The following is a 13,458-nucleotide window of genomic DNA, read 5'->3' on the forward strand; positions in this document are numbered from 1 at the left end:
TTTTTTTTTTTCCAAACGTGGTGCTGGCAACAATATTAGCACTTTCCACTTTTGAATTTTGTTTAATTAACATTTCACGATGCTTTTTACTGTAAAAACACGGCTTAAAACATTTATAGTAACGGTAATTTACGTTAAATAGTTTCTGTCAACTTGTGACTTGATTCTGTGCTATTGTTTTTACCTTATTAGTGCAGGTTCGCCGAAATACATGCGAAGAGAAACTGATCATACGCGCTCCCGGACTGTTTGGTCCTCTGCAGCCACCGTAGACAGGACACAGAAACTAAAATAGTTGTTTATAAAAACCAAACATTGGTTTTTAATGGGTTTATTTAATTGAGAATGTGATGTGGACATTAGTATGCTGTAGATGAGAAGTCATTAAAGTCTGTGTTTTCTTCTACTCTTTTTCTTTTTTTCCCTTTTTTTAAGCCACGCTGTCGGGGTGAGAGTTCAGTAAATACTGATGATGTCATCGTGTGAAGATGGCTGAAGGGTGAGAGTGAAGTCGCAAATTATTTTAACTTTTACACTTTAATCTTACAAAGAGCGACGGTGTCATGCATGCGTTTTGTGTCGCATTGTGTCGTGTATCTAACCAGATATAGTGTGTTTACTTTGCGTAAACTCTAGCGTGTAAAGCTCTCGGAATCTTTTCAGGAAGTGCGTTTGTTTACCAAAACACAGCCTGGCTAGCGTTAGCATATGCTAGTTAGCTTTTGCTGTTTATCTTTTTAAATCACGCAGTGAGAAACTCCGGGCTGTGTTGACTCATCCTTTTTACACTCAGTGATCATATTTAGCTTTGAAAATCACTTCGCGACTTATTCGAGCATTTAATCTAGCAGAGCTGACGTTAGCTTACTCGTTATCTGTCAAAGCTGCGTGTGTTTCTGGAATCCTTGACAATCTCAAACTCAGATCTTTTGATCGATTACGAACAGACCGTAAATGAAAAGCTTTGGTGCTGATTGTTAATATTTCCTCTTCTCTTTCTGGATTTATGTGCGTGGTCACAGAGAAGGCTGGTGGGGAGGCTGGCTGCAGCAGAGCTTCCAGGCCGTCAAAGACAAGGTAATGATCTCAAACCAAAAGACTTCCACATTATGACACTTAGTAAGCCTTTGTTTATGTTAATGCTCAGGAATATTATGAAATACTTTGAGGTTTTAAAAAAGAGGAAGAGCCAAAATACACCAGACAACACATTTTCATAGAGTCATTGCTGAGTAACAGTGCCAGCTGTTTCTCAGTTTTTCCAAGTGCCTTCAACGGGCACAGGCTTAAAGTGTTTTGAGGTTGGATGCTGATCCACAAAATAAGTCTCAGTGGTATAAATGTGGAGCTGTGTGGCAGAGAAATACACATGTCACAAGCATCTGCTCTAAACCAGATTTTGGGCAAAGCATGTGGTTTCTTAGCACTACTGCAATTTTCAGAAGAATTGTGTAGACCTGTTGCTTTTGCACTTTCTCTGGCATATTCTCCTCCAGAAACCCATTCAAAGTCATGCCTCACAATTTGATGATCAGTTATTTGTTATAAAAAAGGATTCGAAGTTGATTTTTTAGCAGAATAGACAGTTGTGGTCAGAATTTCCATCCATTTATCACGAATATTTTGGTAATTTTAGGCTTATAACGACTTCTTTAAACTGTTCTTTTTCCCAGGGTGGAGTGATTGTACAACAAACAAGTGTTGGATGCACAAGTTTGAATTTATTTGGGATTTTCTCTAATCCACATGGGATCAAAAGTATACCCTCCCCCCCATAACATTTGGTTAAATGTCACTTAGAAAGTTACACCTTGACCAGATGCTTTTGGCACACATAGACAAGCTTCTGATAATTCCAGGTGGATATTTAACCACTGTTCACGGTGGATTTAGTATAATTTGGTTGGTTTCTTGGTGTTCTGGCTTTTAACCACAGTCCACAAATTTTCAACATGGTGAGGAATTTTGGAAGCTCAAAGTTAGTCTGTTTTAGGCTGTTTTGTTGTGTGTTTGGATCATTTTTTTCTGTTTGAACAACCAGTTGTGTCCAAGCTTCAACCGTCAAGCTGCTGATTTGGAGAATTTGGAAGTAGTTCTACGTCTTCATTATTCCATCTGCAATGCTACCACCACGCTTGACAGGCTGTTCCGGTTGAATACCTCATTGTTACTTCTCCAAACATACCTCTTGTCATTGTGACCGAACAGCTCAATCTTTGTTTTGACACGCTTCAAGGTATAGGTTTTGGAGGTGGGGCTCTTTTCTTGGTACCTCAGTCTATGGCGACGTAAAACTAGCTTCGCGATGGACAGTGACACTGAGGTTCCAGCAGTTCCCAGTTCATGGCAGGTTTGAGCATCTGAGCCGTGTTTCTGGGTTGTTCTTGAATATGCGAATCAATTTTCACTCACCTGAAGGTGACAGTTTGGGTTCTGGACACAAAGGAATGACTTTTACTTAAGTACAGTTGTTTGAACTGATGATCTTGGAGTCTGCAGTTGATTAGAAATGTCTCCAAGAGATCTTCACGATTTGTGTGAATCTACAATTCTTCTTAGGTCTTCACTGAGTTCTTTGGACTTTCCCATTGTTCTGAGTATTGGCCTGAAGGCAAAGAGAAACAATAATGGTGACTAATGAAGTTAAACATGCATAGGACTTGTCAGATATTATAGAACCTTCTGCACCATTTATTTAAATGTATACAAACAGTCACTTAAATCTTTTAGCCTATATGGATACTTGTGGCCCTGTGTGGATTAGAGAAAGCCCCAAAATAAATTCAAAGTCATTAAAGCTGTATGGTGTACAATCGTTCCACCCTGGAAAACGAACAGTTCAAAGAAATCACTAAAGTCCCAAATTCCCTTGACATTCATTCCTGTCATGAGTGGATGTTGTTCACACCTTTACGAGTTGTAGTTATGTGCTCCACAGTTTCAGAACCACTAATGGGTGTAACATGTTTTCAGTCTGTAAGCATCCATTTTGGCTCCTTCTAGCGCCTGTACTGTAAGTGGACAAGGAGACACTCAGCAGTACTTTTATTATGGTGCTTCACAAAAAAAACAAACTGTGGTCAACACTCCCTGTTGGACAGGATGTGAGAGGAGAGATGAAGACAGGGCCACGGTTTTATAGAAGAAATGAGTTATATAAAGCAACATGGTTGTGTCAGCCAGCATTTGAATGTCATATCAGTATACGTTTAAAAACTCACTTTACTGCAACGGTTTCAACAGTTTCTACTTTTTCCTCAATAAAAAATGTTTGCTTTAAAGCTGAAGAAAAAAAACATATGATCTTTTACTTTAAATTTCATACTCGGTAGCATTGTACCACCGCTCAGTTTAGATCAACTCAGATACAAAAAGATGAAATGGTCCCAAATAAATGATTTCTTTAGAGTAATTAAACAAAAGACCAACTCATATTTGTAAGAATTTTGGCACCGTCTTGGTGTATCGCCGCTTGTGACTTTGATAGGCTGAAGCAGCAATTTCCTGAGAGATATGATAAGGTTGAATCTGGATTTTGATCTTTGTCCTTTTCTTTACAGTCATCTGAAGCCTTAGAATTCATAAAGCGAGACCTGACTGAGTTCTCCACTGTGGTGCAGCATGATACAGCCTGCTCAATTGCAGCTACGGCCACTGCCGTCAGAAACAAACTTGCAGTAAGTGTTAGGCTTTAACTGCGTCGTGTCTTTCATGAATATCTCCCAAATGCCTGCTTACATGCAGATCGATTGTGTATTTATTCTGCTTTTTAGGTGGAAGGTTCCTCTGAGACTACAGAAAAAGTGAAGAAGAGCCTCTCTAGTTTCTTAGGCGTAATATCAGACACGCTCGCTCCACCTCCTGATAAAACTATTGACTGTGATGTAATCACGCTGGTGGCAACACCAGCAGGAACCACAGAAGTTTATGACAGTTCAAAGGTGAGTATTAAAGTGTTTGTATTAGCACGCCCGTTAATTCATTAGTTAAAAATGGCTAAACACACATGAGGTCCGAATGCATCACGCTGTTTGCACCTTTTCTCACTTGTTTAGGTCTAAGCATGAAAGGCTGTTTAATGGTTTTGGTAACAGTTGAGATTATGGTTGAAATCTGCAGTTTCAGTTCTTCACAGGGCCTCATTATTGTTTCCTAAATCTGATGCTCACAGTACAGTCAAAGGAAACGTTTTTGTGACATTAGCTCTGAGAATAAAACAACAGGTTTTGAAGATCTCACAATGAGAACAGGACATGATACATGAGAGGAAACATCCTGACCTGACTCACCCAGCTGTTAATTATCCTTATGGAGGCCCAGCTCCACAAGCAGTGGGTGCAGTTGAGTTTACACGGTCATTTTTGCTGAGACTGAACTTATTTTTAATTTTGGTCTCTAGCTCAGATGGAGGATCACTAACAGACTGAGCTGTTCTCCTTCAGACTAAATTATACTAACACTGAGAGACTCCCTAAATCCTGTTCTTAAATGCTCTGGGCACAAGTATTACTGGAGCTGCATAGAGTGGCGTAAATTGATTGGAACACCATCATGATAATGTTCCCTTCAAGGGATTGTGGAGGGGAGAGATCGTCTGCCTCAAACAAATCCTCTGAATATTGACTTCTTTCTTTCCATTTTCCAATTCCTGCTATATATCTACATCTCCACCGTCTCCTCTGCCTTTTGCCCATTTTCAACAAGCTTTGCTCCTGATAATATTTTGGCCACTGTCATAGGGCTGTTTTGGAAATAGAAGTTACCATATGTGGTGAATATAGACAGACTAAGGTTGCATGATACAGATAGACCTGGTAAATTAACTTGTTAAAGCTGGAGCTGGAATTTTGTGTGAGACGAAGAGAGAGCGAAAACCTTTTTGCTGAAAATCTTTGAAGAAAATGCTTCACGTTGCGTTTATCAAGTACAGAGTCCGTCTCCAGTTTTAGTCTCTGTTGTGTTATCAAACTGCAAAAGTGAGCACATGATGTGCGTGTGGAAACAAAACGATCTCCATTCAGCGTTTGTTGTTTCCTGCAGGCACGTCTCTACAGTTTGCAGGCTGACCCAGCAACATACTGCAACGAGCCAGATGGTAAGAAAAATCATGATCAACTGGTTGAAGGTCTGCAACCGGTGTTCTGTTGCAGACATTTACAGTCGACACTTCATTAGGTACACCTTGCTATTGGGTTGGAGCCTCTTTCAGAACTCTTTGGAGCATAGATTCAAACAGGTGCTGGAAACATTCCTCGGACGCTTTGGTCCATATTGACATAATAGCATCACATCAGCGTGATCCTGAGATGCTGTTCTGTAGATATGTTTTTGTAATGAATTATTATCAGCTCAAAGCAGTCTGACCATTCTTCTCTGACCCCTGGCATCAACAGGACGTTCTCTCCCAGAGAAATTGCACTTATTGGATATTTTTTCCTTTTTTGCGCCATTCTCCGTGAACTTTAGAGATGGTTGGATTGGAAAATCCCAGCAGATCAACGTATTCTGAAATATCTATACCAGCCCATCTGGCACCAACAAACATCCCACATTTAAAGTCACTTAAATCCCCTTTGATCCCCATCCACGTCATTGGCTGATTAGATATTTGTAGTAAGAAGCATTTGAACAGATTTGCCTAACAAATTGTTTGTTGGCAGACGTATTGATGTAGTGTTTTGTTTTCTCTTATACCTCTGAGAGACCTGTATTTACCTTTTGCGGGTCAATAAAATCTTTAGGCCATATATTTCAATCTTTTGATCAGATTTACTGGAGTCCTGAAATGTTGTTTTTTCTTTGTCAGGCCCCCCTGAACAGTTTGAGAGCTGGCTGTCCACCTTCAGCCTGGAAGATAAGAAAGGCGAAATCTCTGAGCTTTTGGTCAACAGTCCCTCTATACGAGCGCTTTATACCAAAATGGTATCACTTGTTGCTCTCTTCGAACGTTTGCTCCTCGTCTCCTTTTGAATAAATAAAGAAGATAAGAACTTTGTCTCTTTTGTGCAGGTGCCAGCAGCCGTAGCACATTCTGAGTTCTGGCACAGATATTTCTACAAAGTCTTCCAGCTGGATCAGGTAAACCTGCCGTTTCATATGATTTTCTTTTTTCCTATATACACATCTTTCATGCAACTTAAATGTTTTGTCTTGGGTGCCACCTGCTGGCCAGTTTACCAACGTGCTCAAACTGAACCTTAAAATGAGCCACGTACACAAAGAACTATTGAATGAAAATTTCTTTTCCAAATGTGAAAGCTAATCCAGTAACACGGTCTGTGTTTGGGCGGGAGGATATTTGTGGTGTTTTCTTGTCATTATGATTTCTTCACACTGACACAAACTCACAGGAGATGAGATTTGCTGAATAACAGCGGCACTCCCGTTGGTGCCTCTTTGTATTCTGTCTGCACGTTGCTCTCAGTGTGAAATAGGAATTATGCTTTTAACGCCTAATTACCCCGTGTGCATTTCTATTATGATGTTTTTCTTCCCCAAACGGAGAAGACGTTCTCCTCTTCCCATTAAAGTTGTTATTCAACACATTATTATGGAAATAAAGGCTGCGGCAGTAAAGAGTACTTTTATGTATAAAACACAATAATTTATTTATGAAAGTCGCTAACATTACAGCAGATTGTTGATTGCCGTTTTCTCAAAAATTGCACATCCAAACTGTTTTAAAGACATTTGCAAAAGGAAGGCAAATACAATCAGTACATTAAAAATTAAATCATGTCTGATTATGTTGGAACCAGTGTGAGTTTTAAATCATCAGTTTTACACTAAGTACAAATCCTGTTTGAGGTTTTTTAGGGTAAAGTTGAGTTTAAGGTTAAACTAAAGAACTGGTACTTGGCTGTGTTCATGTGATTGAATGTCCTCGGGGTTTGTCACTCATGGTGAAACATGAGATCTGCTCATCTGAACAACCACAAACTCAGCTGATGCTAGCAACCTCAGTTAGCTACGCTGCATTAATAAACTGAATGGTCACATCAGACATATATCGGCTAATTAGCGCTAAGTAATTACTAGAATTTCCCTTAGCAAATAGCACCTGAAGCACAAACTTGGTCTGAACTGCACAGCCGTAAGATTAATCAGATACGTCCAATAAAAAGATCTGAAAAGGGTGAGCTGTCGATCAAAGAGGCTTTCCTCTTTTCTTTTCTGTTCTTTCTTCTTTTTTTTAAAATTTTTAAATGAAGGGAACTTTTAAGAACCAAAACCATTTTTTGTGCCAGCCTCTAAATGCTGCTTTTTAATGCTCTAAAGCTGAGACGCTTCGGGGGCCAACGTACTTTTGGAGCCTCAGATGGCGATTAGAAGAACTGTAGATGGTGGCAGTTGTTGTAGCTGTACAATGCCCGACCATTAAATGACAGAAAAAAAGTTTTACAGTATTTACAATTTACAGGTTCCTACAAAATTTACAAATTAACTTAGGAATTTACAGTAAAAAATGTGCAAATAGCAGAAAGAGATTATAAAGATTATAAATTATAGGATTATAGGAAATGTGTGGTGATGTGATGTGTGTGAGAGAGTCCAGTCCTACACCTGTACACCTGTACACAGTCCTACATATATATCGGCTAATTAGCGCTAAGTAATTACTAGAATTTCCCTTAGCAAATAGCACCTGAAGCACAAACTTGGTCTGAACTGCACAGCCGTAAGATTAATCAGATACGTCCAATAAAAAGATCTGAAAAGGGTGAGCTGTCGATCAAAGAGGCTTTCCTCTTTTCTTTTCTTTTCTGTTCTTTCTTCTTCTTCTTTTTTAATGAAGGGAACTTTTAAGAACCAAAACCATTTTTTGTGCCAGCCTCTAAATGCTGCTTTTTAATGCTCTAAAGCTGAGACGCTTCGGGGGCCAACGTACTTTTGGAGCCTCAGATGGTGGCAGTTGTTTTTCGGGATGGATGGATGCTGCTTGGGACAGACATATAAAGACTTGTTGAATTTTTAATGGGTCTATGATTCACAGATATTGAGACTATAGAAGCTTTTGTTTTTCTGTGTTATCTAGGAGGAGGCGAGGAGGTTGGCGCTGAAGCAGAGAGCAGAGCAAAGTGCGCACACAGAGACGCTGGGCTGGGAGGAAGAAGAGGAGGGTATGTTCGGGAGATTTAATGGTTATCTGCCAGCTGTGCTTTGTAACACTTTCACTCACACTGGCTCCTGCGTTTATTGTCAGATGACTTCCTCGGTGCCACGTCGTCATCGCAACTCAACCTCACGCCCCCGTTGGACAGCAGCAACCTAACAGTTCCTACAGGGGCCGCTGTGCTGAGTCCCGTCCTGTCCCCGAGCGAAGAGCGTGAAACCACCTACTCGGTCAGCAGCGACAGCGTCAGTCTGCCGACTCAGGTAGAAGTGCGGCCAGAGCCCGTAACCACAGAGCTGGCAGAGAAACTGACAGAGGCCAGCTTGGAGGATGTTGTAAACAAGACGCAAGACGAGCAGAGACCCGGAAACAGTGACTTACCTCCTGAAGCTCAAGTGGAGGCCGTTACCCAGCCCGAGGTCACAGCTGACGGGGTGTCAGCGCGAGCCCCGGCCTCAAAACCGGAAAACTCAAAAGAAGATGGACCACAGGACCTGAGAGTTTTTGAGCTCAACTCTGACAGCGGGAAGTCTACGCCCTCCAAGAACGGCAAGAAAGGTGCGATGACCCGAGGCAGCTGGTCTTACTGTTCCAGTTGAATCGAAACAGGATTAGGTTCAAGGATGCGTTTATGAGTTTTCCACTTAATAGGCTTAGAAGAAGCCGCAGAGTCAAGGTCATAAAGTCCCAACTTGTTGTGTCTCTCTCCTCCATCTCCAGGCTCGAGCACCGACGTGAGCGAGGACTGGGAGAAAGACTTTGACCTGGACATGACGGAAGAAGAGGTCCAGATGGCTCTCTCTAAAATCGAAGCATCTGGAGAGGTTTGTGGAGTCTTTTTTATGGGGAGATATATATGAATAGGGATGGGTATTGTTTAGGTTTTATCCGATACCGGTGCCAAACCGGTACTTTTGAAATGGTGCTGGTGCTTAAACGGTGCTCGACCCGGTGCTTAAAGAATGGAAAACACAAAATTGGTCCAAAAACCTCTCATGTTCAGCTGTTTTTTTGTAAAAAGATAACAATGTTAGCCTTTTCTGCAGCTATGGGGCATATATGGTATCACTCTTGGCTGGAAGCAGCTTAAACAATGGAAAAAACACAAACTTTGTCCAAAAACCTCTCATGTTTAGCTGTTTTCCACTTTTTCTTTGGTCATTTTAGCCTTTTTGGCCAGGGTGAAGGGAGTATCTGCCATCAAACAAGAAGACAGCCGCATGTAACTACGACGGTGTTTGCTAGTTCACCTTACATGCATTAATGTAATAACGTGGTTAGCCTACTCAATGTAAATTACACACGAACAACATTAAGCGACTCACGCAGAGAAGAACGGCTGCTGCTGCATCATCATCCTCATCATTTCTGCTACACTGGCAGGGCTAGAGGCCAGGACTCTCCTCTTCAGGTTTTTGGGGGATGTTGCTAACTCCGGGTCCGATAACAGGCACCACACCCGCAGTAGATGCGCTCGGTGTGAGGTCTCGCAGCAAGCTATCAAATACGGTGCATTTCTCGGCTTTTAAAAAAACCGCTATGCGTCGCCAGGTGTTACCTCCTTTGACAATATCACAGTATCAGCTTAAAGCACTTGTTGCAGGCTGCTGAGTTTGCATCTTTTGCTGTGAAGTACAGCCAGACTTTTGACCGCCTCGTCTTGGGCATTTTAATCTGTAGCTCTGCTCTAAAAGAACGTACGTACCTGGACCCGCCTACTATCCTCGGAAACGTAAAATGATTGGCTGGAATCCAAAGTGTATCATTCCATACCAGTTGGTGGCGGTAATGCACCTTTCAGTTGTTTGCCAACCGCCAATACAAATGTAAGGAAGAAGGAAGTATCACAGCTCAGGAAAAAAAAAGCACCGAAATGTGCGCTGCTTTTCGGTCTGGTTACTACCGTTTATGGCACCGGATACCGGTACCCATCCCTATATATGAATAATTCATGTTGTGTACATTCTGCTCACTTTTTTCCCCTCCTCCTCTCACCAGCTGGATGAAGACTGGGAGAACTGGGAGTGAGTGCCTCGGCTACACGAACCCCGTCCCGCCATTAAAGCTAGTTCTCTGCAGACGAACCATGCTTAATGTGTTTTAACTCTTTGTCCACTCTGTCACCATGTCATGATTGTCAGTGGGGGATTTTTTTCTGGCGGGTTTGGACCATATTGGTAAACCTGTTGAAAAGCGCAACTGGAAGACCAAGGCAATAAGAATTAGAGTGCTCTGTCAGCTGTAGGCCTCTAGCGAGGGAAATGACTCTTGGCTATTTGTTGGAGTAACTTCTCACTTTAGAGAGCGTATGACACTAGCGTAGGACAGGTTGTAATCATTCTGACCTTAAAGCTCGAGGGCGAGTCGGAATGTGAAGGGTTTCACTGCAGCAGCCGGGGAGGAGCTGTTTGTCTTTACTTTGTCTTTATCACTTAAAATTCATCTTGTATATGTTGCGAGTGTATTTCCAGGCTATGACTTAAATGCTGGCTGCGAAATAGCCATAAACTGTAATGCTGCTTGTCTCCTTTCTAAGATGAAATACTTTAAACGTGACTTTTTCTTATTTTTTTTCCTATGTGAGTGATCATGAATGATGACACGTTTCTTTCTCATCTGTTTTATGCAAGTGAATCTTCAAAATGGAAAAAAATATTTTGGCCTTTTTTCTTTTAGATTGCTTTTCATTTTGGACTCACTCCCGACGCTTGTTGTACGGCCTTGTAAAGCACACAGTAGTGTGACGATGTAATCCAAATGTTTTTGTGACACCATCTGAAACACAACCAGCTGACGTGTCGTTATTTCCTCTCTCCTCGTCGCGTGATTGATTCAGATGTACAAGATTTGTGTTGGTGTCTGTCATTTTTAAGTAATTATAAGTTGTTTATCTGTTTGTCATATGTGAGTAGAGGGAGTTTGTTAAGAGAACAGTCACAGTTGACCCAATAAAGAGAGTTCAGACCGGTTCTGGTATTGTGATTCCAGATGCTTTGGTTTGAATTTGAGGAAAGCTCGCAGGTTCAGTCAGAACAACAATCCTATGATTTATTTTTTCTTTTCTTTTTTTGTTTGTCTTCGTTGGTCCATCGTCAGAGCAAAATGGCTCAGCAGGCAGTGTGCCAAGCAGACGAAAGGGTGAAGTGAGCACGCTCCACGCTTTTCCGATTTCCTTATCCATCATCTGTAACGTATTGAGGAAAAATAAGCCTAGAGGTGTAATATTTATACTACAAGAAATGCTTAATTATTGTATTATGTGCTTTAGATTGCATGTCTGTGCAATAACATTATGCAAAACATTGTGCAGATGGTCACTGTTGAGTTGTATGTTTAGTTTCGTTTTGGCTGTTCTTCAGGTTTTGACGATGTGTTGCATGTATATAACTCTCGGCTGCGTGTTCCCTTCAGAATCACACGTTGAACTAATCGGAGCTGTCGACTTCTTTTTGTTTAACGTCAGTTATTTCACTTTATTTTCCAGGTGATCTCTGTCATTAAAGGATTCATGGCTAACGAGCTCCGTGTCTTGCTTAACGGCATACTGCAGGACGACAGGAAAACGTTAAAAATGCATAATATGCGGAGATACTTTTAAGTTTCCGCTAGAATTTTACAGTTTAATTTGTAAAAACTTGGCTGCTACAAAAGTACTTATATTAATGTCTTAAGATGAAAAAATCAAAAATGATGCGAAAAGCTGTGAAACTACTTTTAGAGGTTTAAATGTACGTCTGTTCATACATTCACTGCCTACATAATTAGGTGCACTTTGCTGGTAGAGGCAGGCTGTGGTGTTCAAATGATGTTTGGTACCGAGCGCACCAAAGTCCCCACAGCGTTAACCCAACATCAGAAGCCTGAGTTGTTAATAGCAGGCAGGATGGACGTTTATACCAAATTGTGACTCTACCATCTGAAATTCACAGCAGAAACAGACTCATCAAACCAGCAACATTTTTCTAATCTCTCGTCCAGTTTTGGTGAGTCTGTGAATTTTAGCGTCACTTTCCTGCTCAGAGCTACAGGACTGACAACCAGTGATACTCGTATGCAGATTTTGGGTGTAACGAGTGGTTATTTGAGTTACTGTTACCTTCCTATCAGCTCAAGGCCTCTGACCTCTGACATCAACAAGGCAACCGCTCGATATTTTCTCTGTTTTCAGTAGTGATGTGCGGATCGATACTGAAATATCGATTCCTCCGATACCAGTCATTTATGTTCTAGAATCGATTCTCATATTAAAATATCGGTATTTTAGTAATTTAGGGTAAAATTGTAGTTTATCATTAACAGGAACGCAGTGGAAAGAAACAATATCATTCGGATTGTCTACATTGGAAGGAACTACTTCCTCTTCCGCCTTTCATACTAATGTGCGACATACGGCTGTATAAATGTGTCGTAGCCCCTTGGCGTGCGCACTCACAACAATGGCTGAGCTTAAATGGAGTCACATGTGGATGTATTTTACCTCCACAAACAGCCGAGACATGGTTTGCGATACATGTGGCAAGAAAGTGAGGTGTTGTGGCCACACTACTAACCTTGTCAAACACCTCAGAGTAAATCATATCACAGAATATAACGAGCGTATGTTGAGGCGAACTAAAGAGGAGGAGTCAACAGGGACAGGTGCTGCTAGGGTGAGACAAACGTCTCTCACGGAGTCCTTTAGTGCTGCAGGCAGGCAACGTGTTCAAATAGGCACAACTTCAGTTTTTTTTTATTTCTTTATGATGAATTCTGCATTATTAAGCAATAAGAATAAGTAATCTAATGTCCAGTAATCATTATGACACTATAATTTGAGATACAATAAAACATACAATAAATAAAATGTTTTTGTACAAAGTATCGTATCGGATCAGTATCGTCGATACCACCCTGAATTTTACTTGGTATCGGATCGGAAAGGAAATCAGTGGTATCGCACATCCCTAGTTTTCAGACCAACCCCAGAATTGGTTGTGTGGGAAAATCCCAGCACATCAGCAGATAGGTTTGTACGGAGCCCCGCAGGGGACATGGGAGAAAAAAAAATTAAGACGGACTTTTGCGAGATCTCGCAAAACAAACTCGGGATCTCGCAAAAGTCCGTCTTAATTTTTTTTCTCCCATGTCCCCTGCGGGGCTCCGTAGGTTTGACCTCTTTCACTGTACTTTTTTATAATCTTTCTTGGTCCAAGTTCTTTGGCCGTTATTTAAATAAATGCGTAGTATTAAGACGTACAGAGGTATGGAGAAATAATTAAAGCTTCCTAATAACACCTGAGAGTTGCGGGTATGTTCGAGCAGGTGTTCTTACTCTGAGGAATAACGGAGCCATCTGTGGACTTTAC

At 41.2% G+C, this 13,458-nt stretch overlaps 1 protein-coding gene across 1 annotated transcript; it reads left to right on the forward strand.

Moving 5' to 3' along the window:
* The first annotated feature begins 464 nt into the window (after positions 1–464).
* On the forward strand, positions 465–11,629 carry bsdc1 (BSD domain containing 1). The gene is made up of 11 exons (XM_006807478.3): positions 465–499; positions 1,023–1,077; positions 3,561–3,677; positions 3,774–3,941; positions 5,041–5,095; positions 5,807–5,922; positions 6,010–6,078; positions 8,036–8,120; positions 8,204–8,671; positions 8,834–8,937; positions 10,112–11,629. Exons 1-11 carry the CDS (start codon positions 489–491, stop codon positions 10,139–10,141), a joined length of 1,278 nt encoding a protein of 425 aa, XP_006807541.2. The 5' UTR covers positions 465–488; the 3' UTR covers positions 10,142–11,629.
* Positions 11,630–13,458: the final 1,829 nt, after the last annotated feature.

This window comes from Neolamprologus brichardi, chromosome 19 (genome assembly GCF_056152115.1).
Source record: "Neolamprologus brichardi isolate AB-2024 chromosome 19, ASM5615211v1, whole genome shotgun sequence".
Lineage (NCBI taxonomy): Eukaryota > Metazoa > Chordata > Actinopteri > Cichliformes > Cichlidae > Neolamprologus > Neolamprologus brichardi.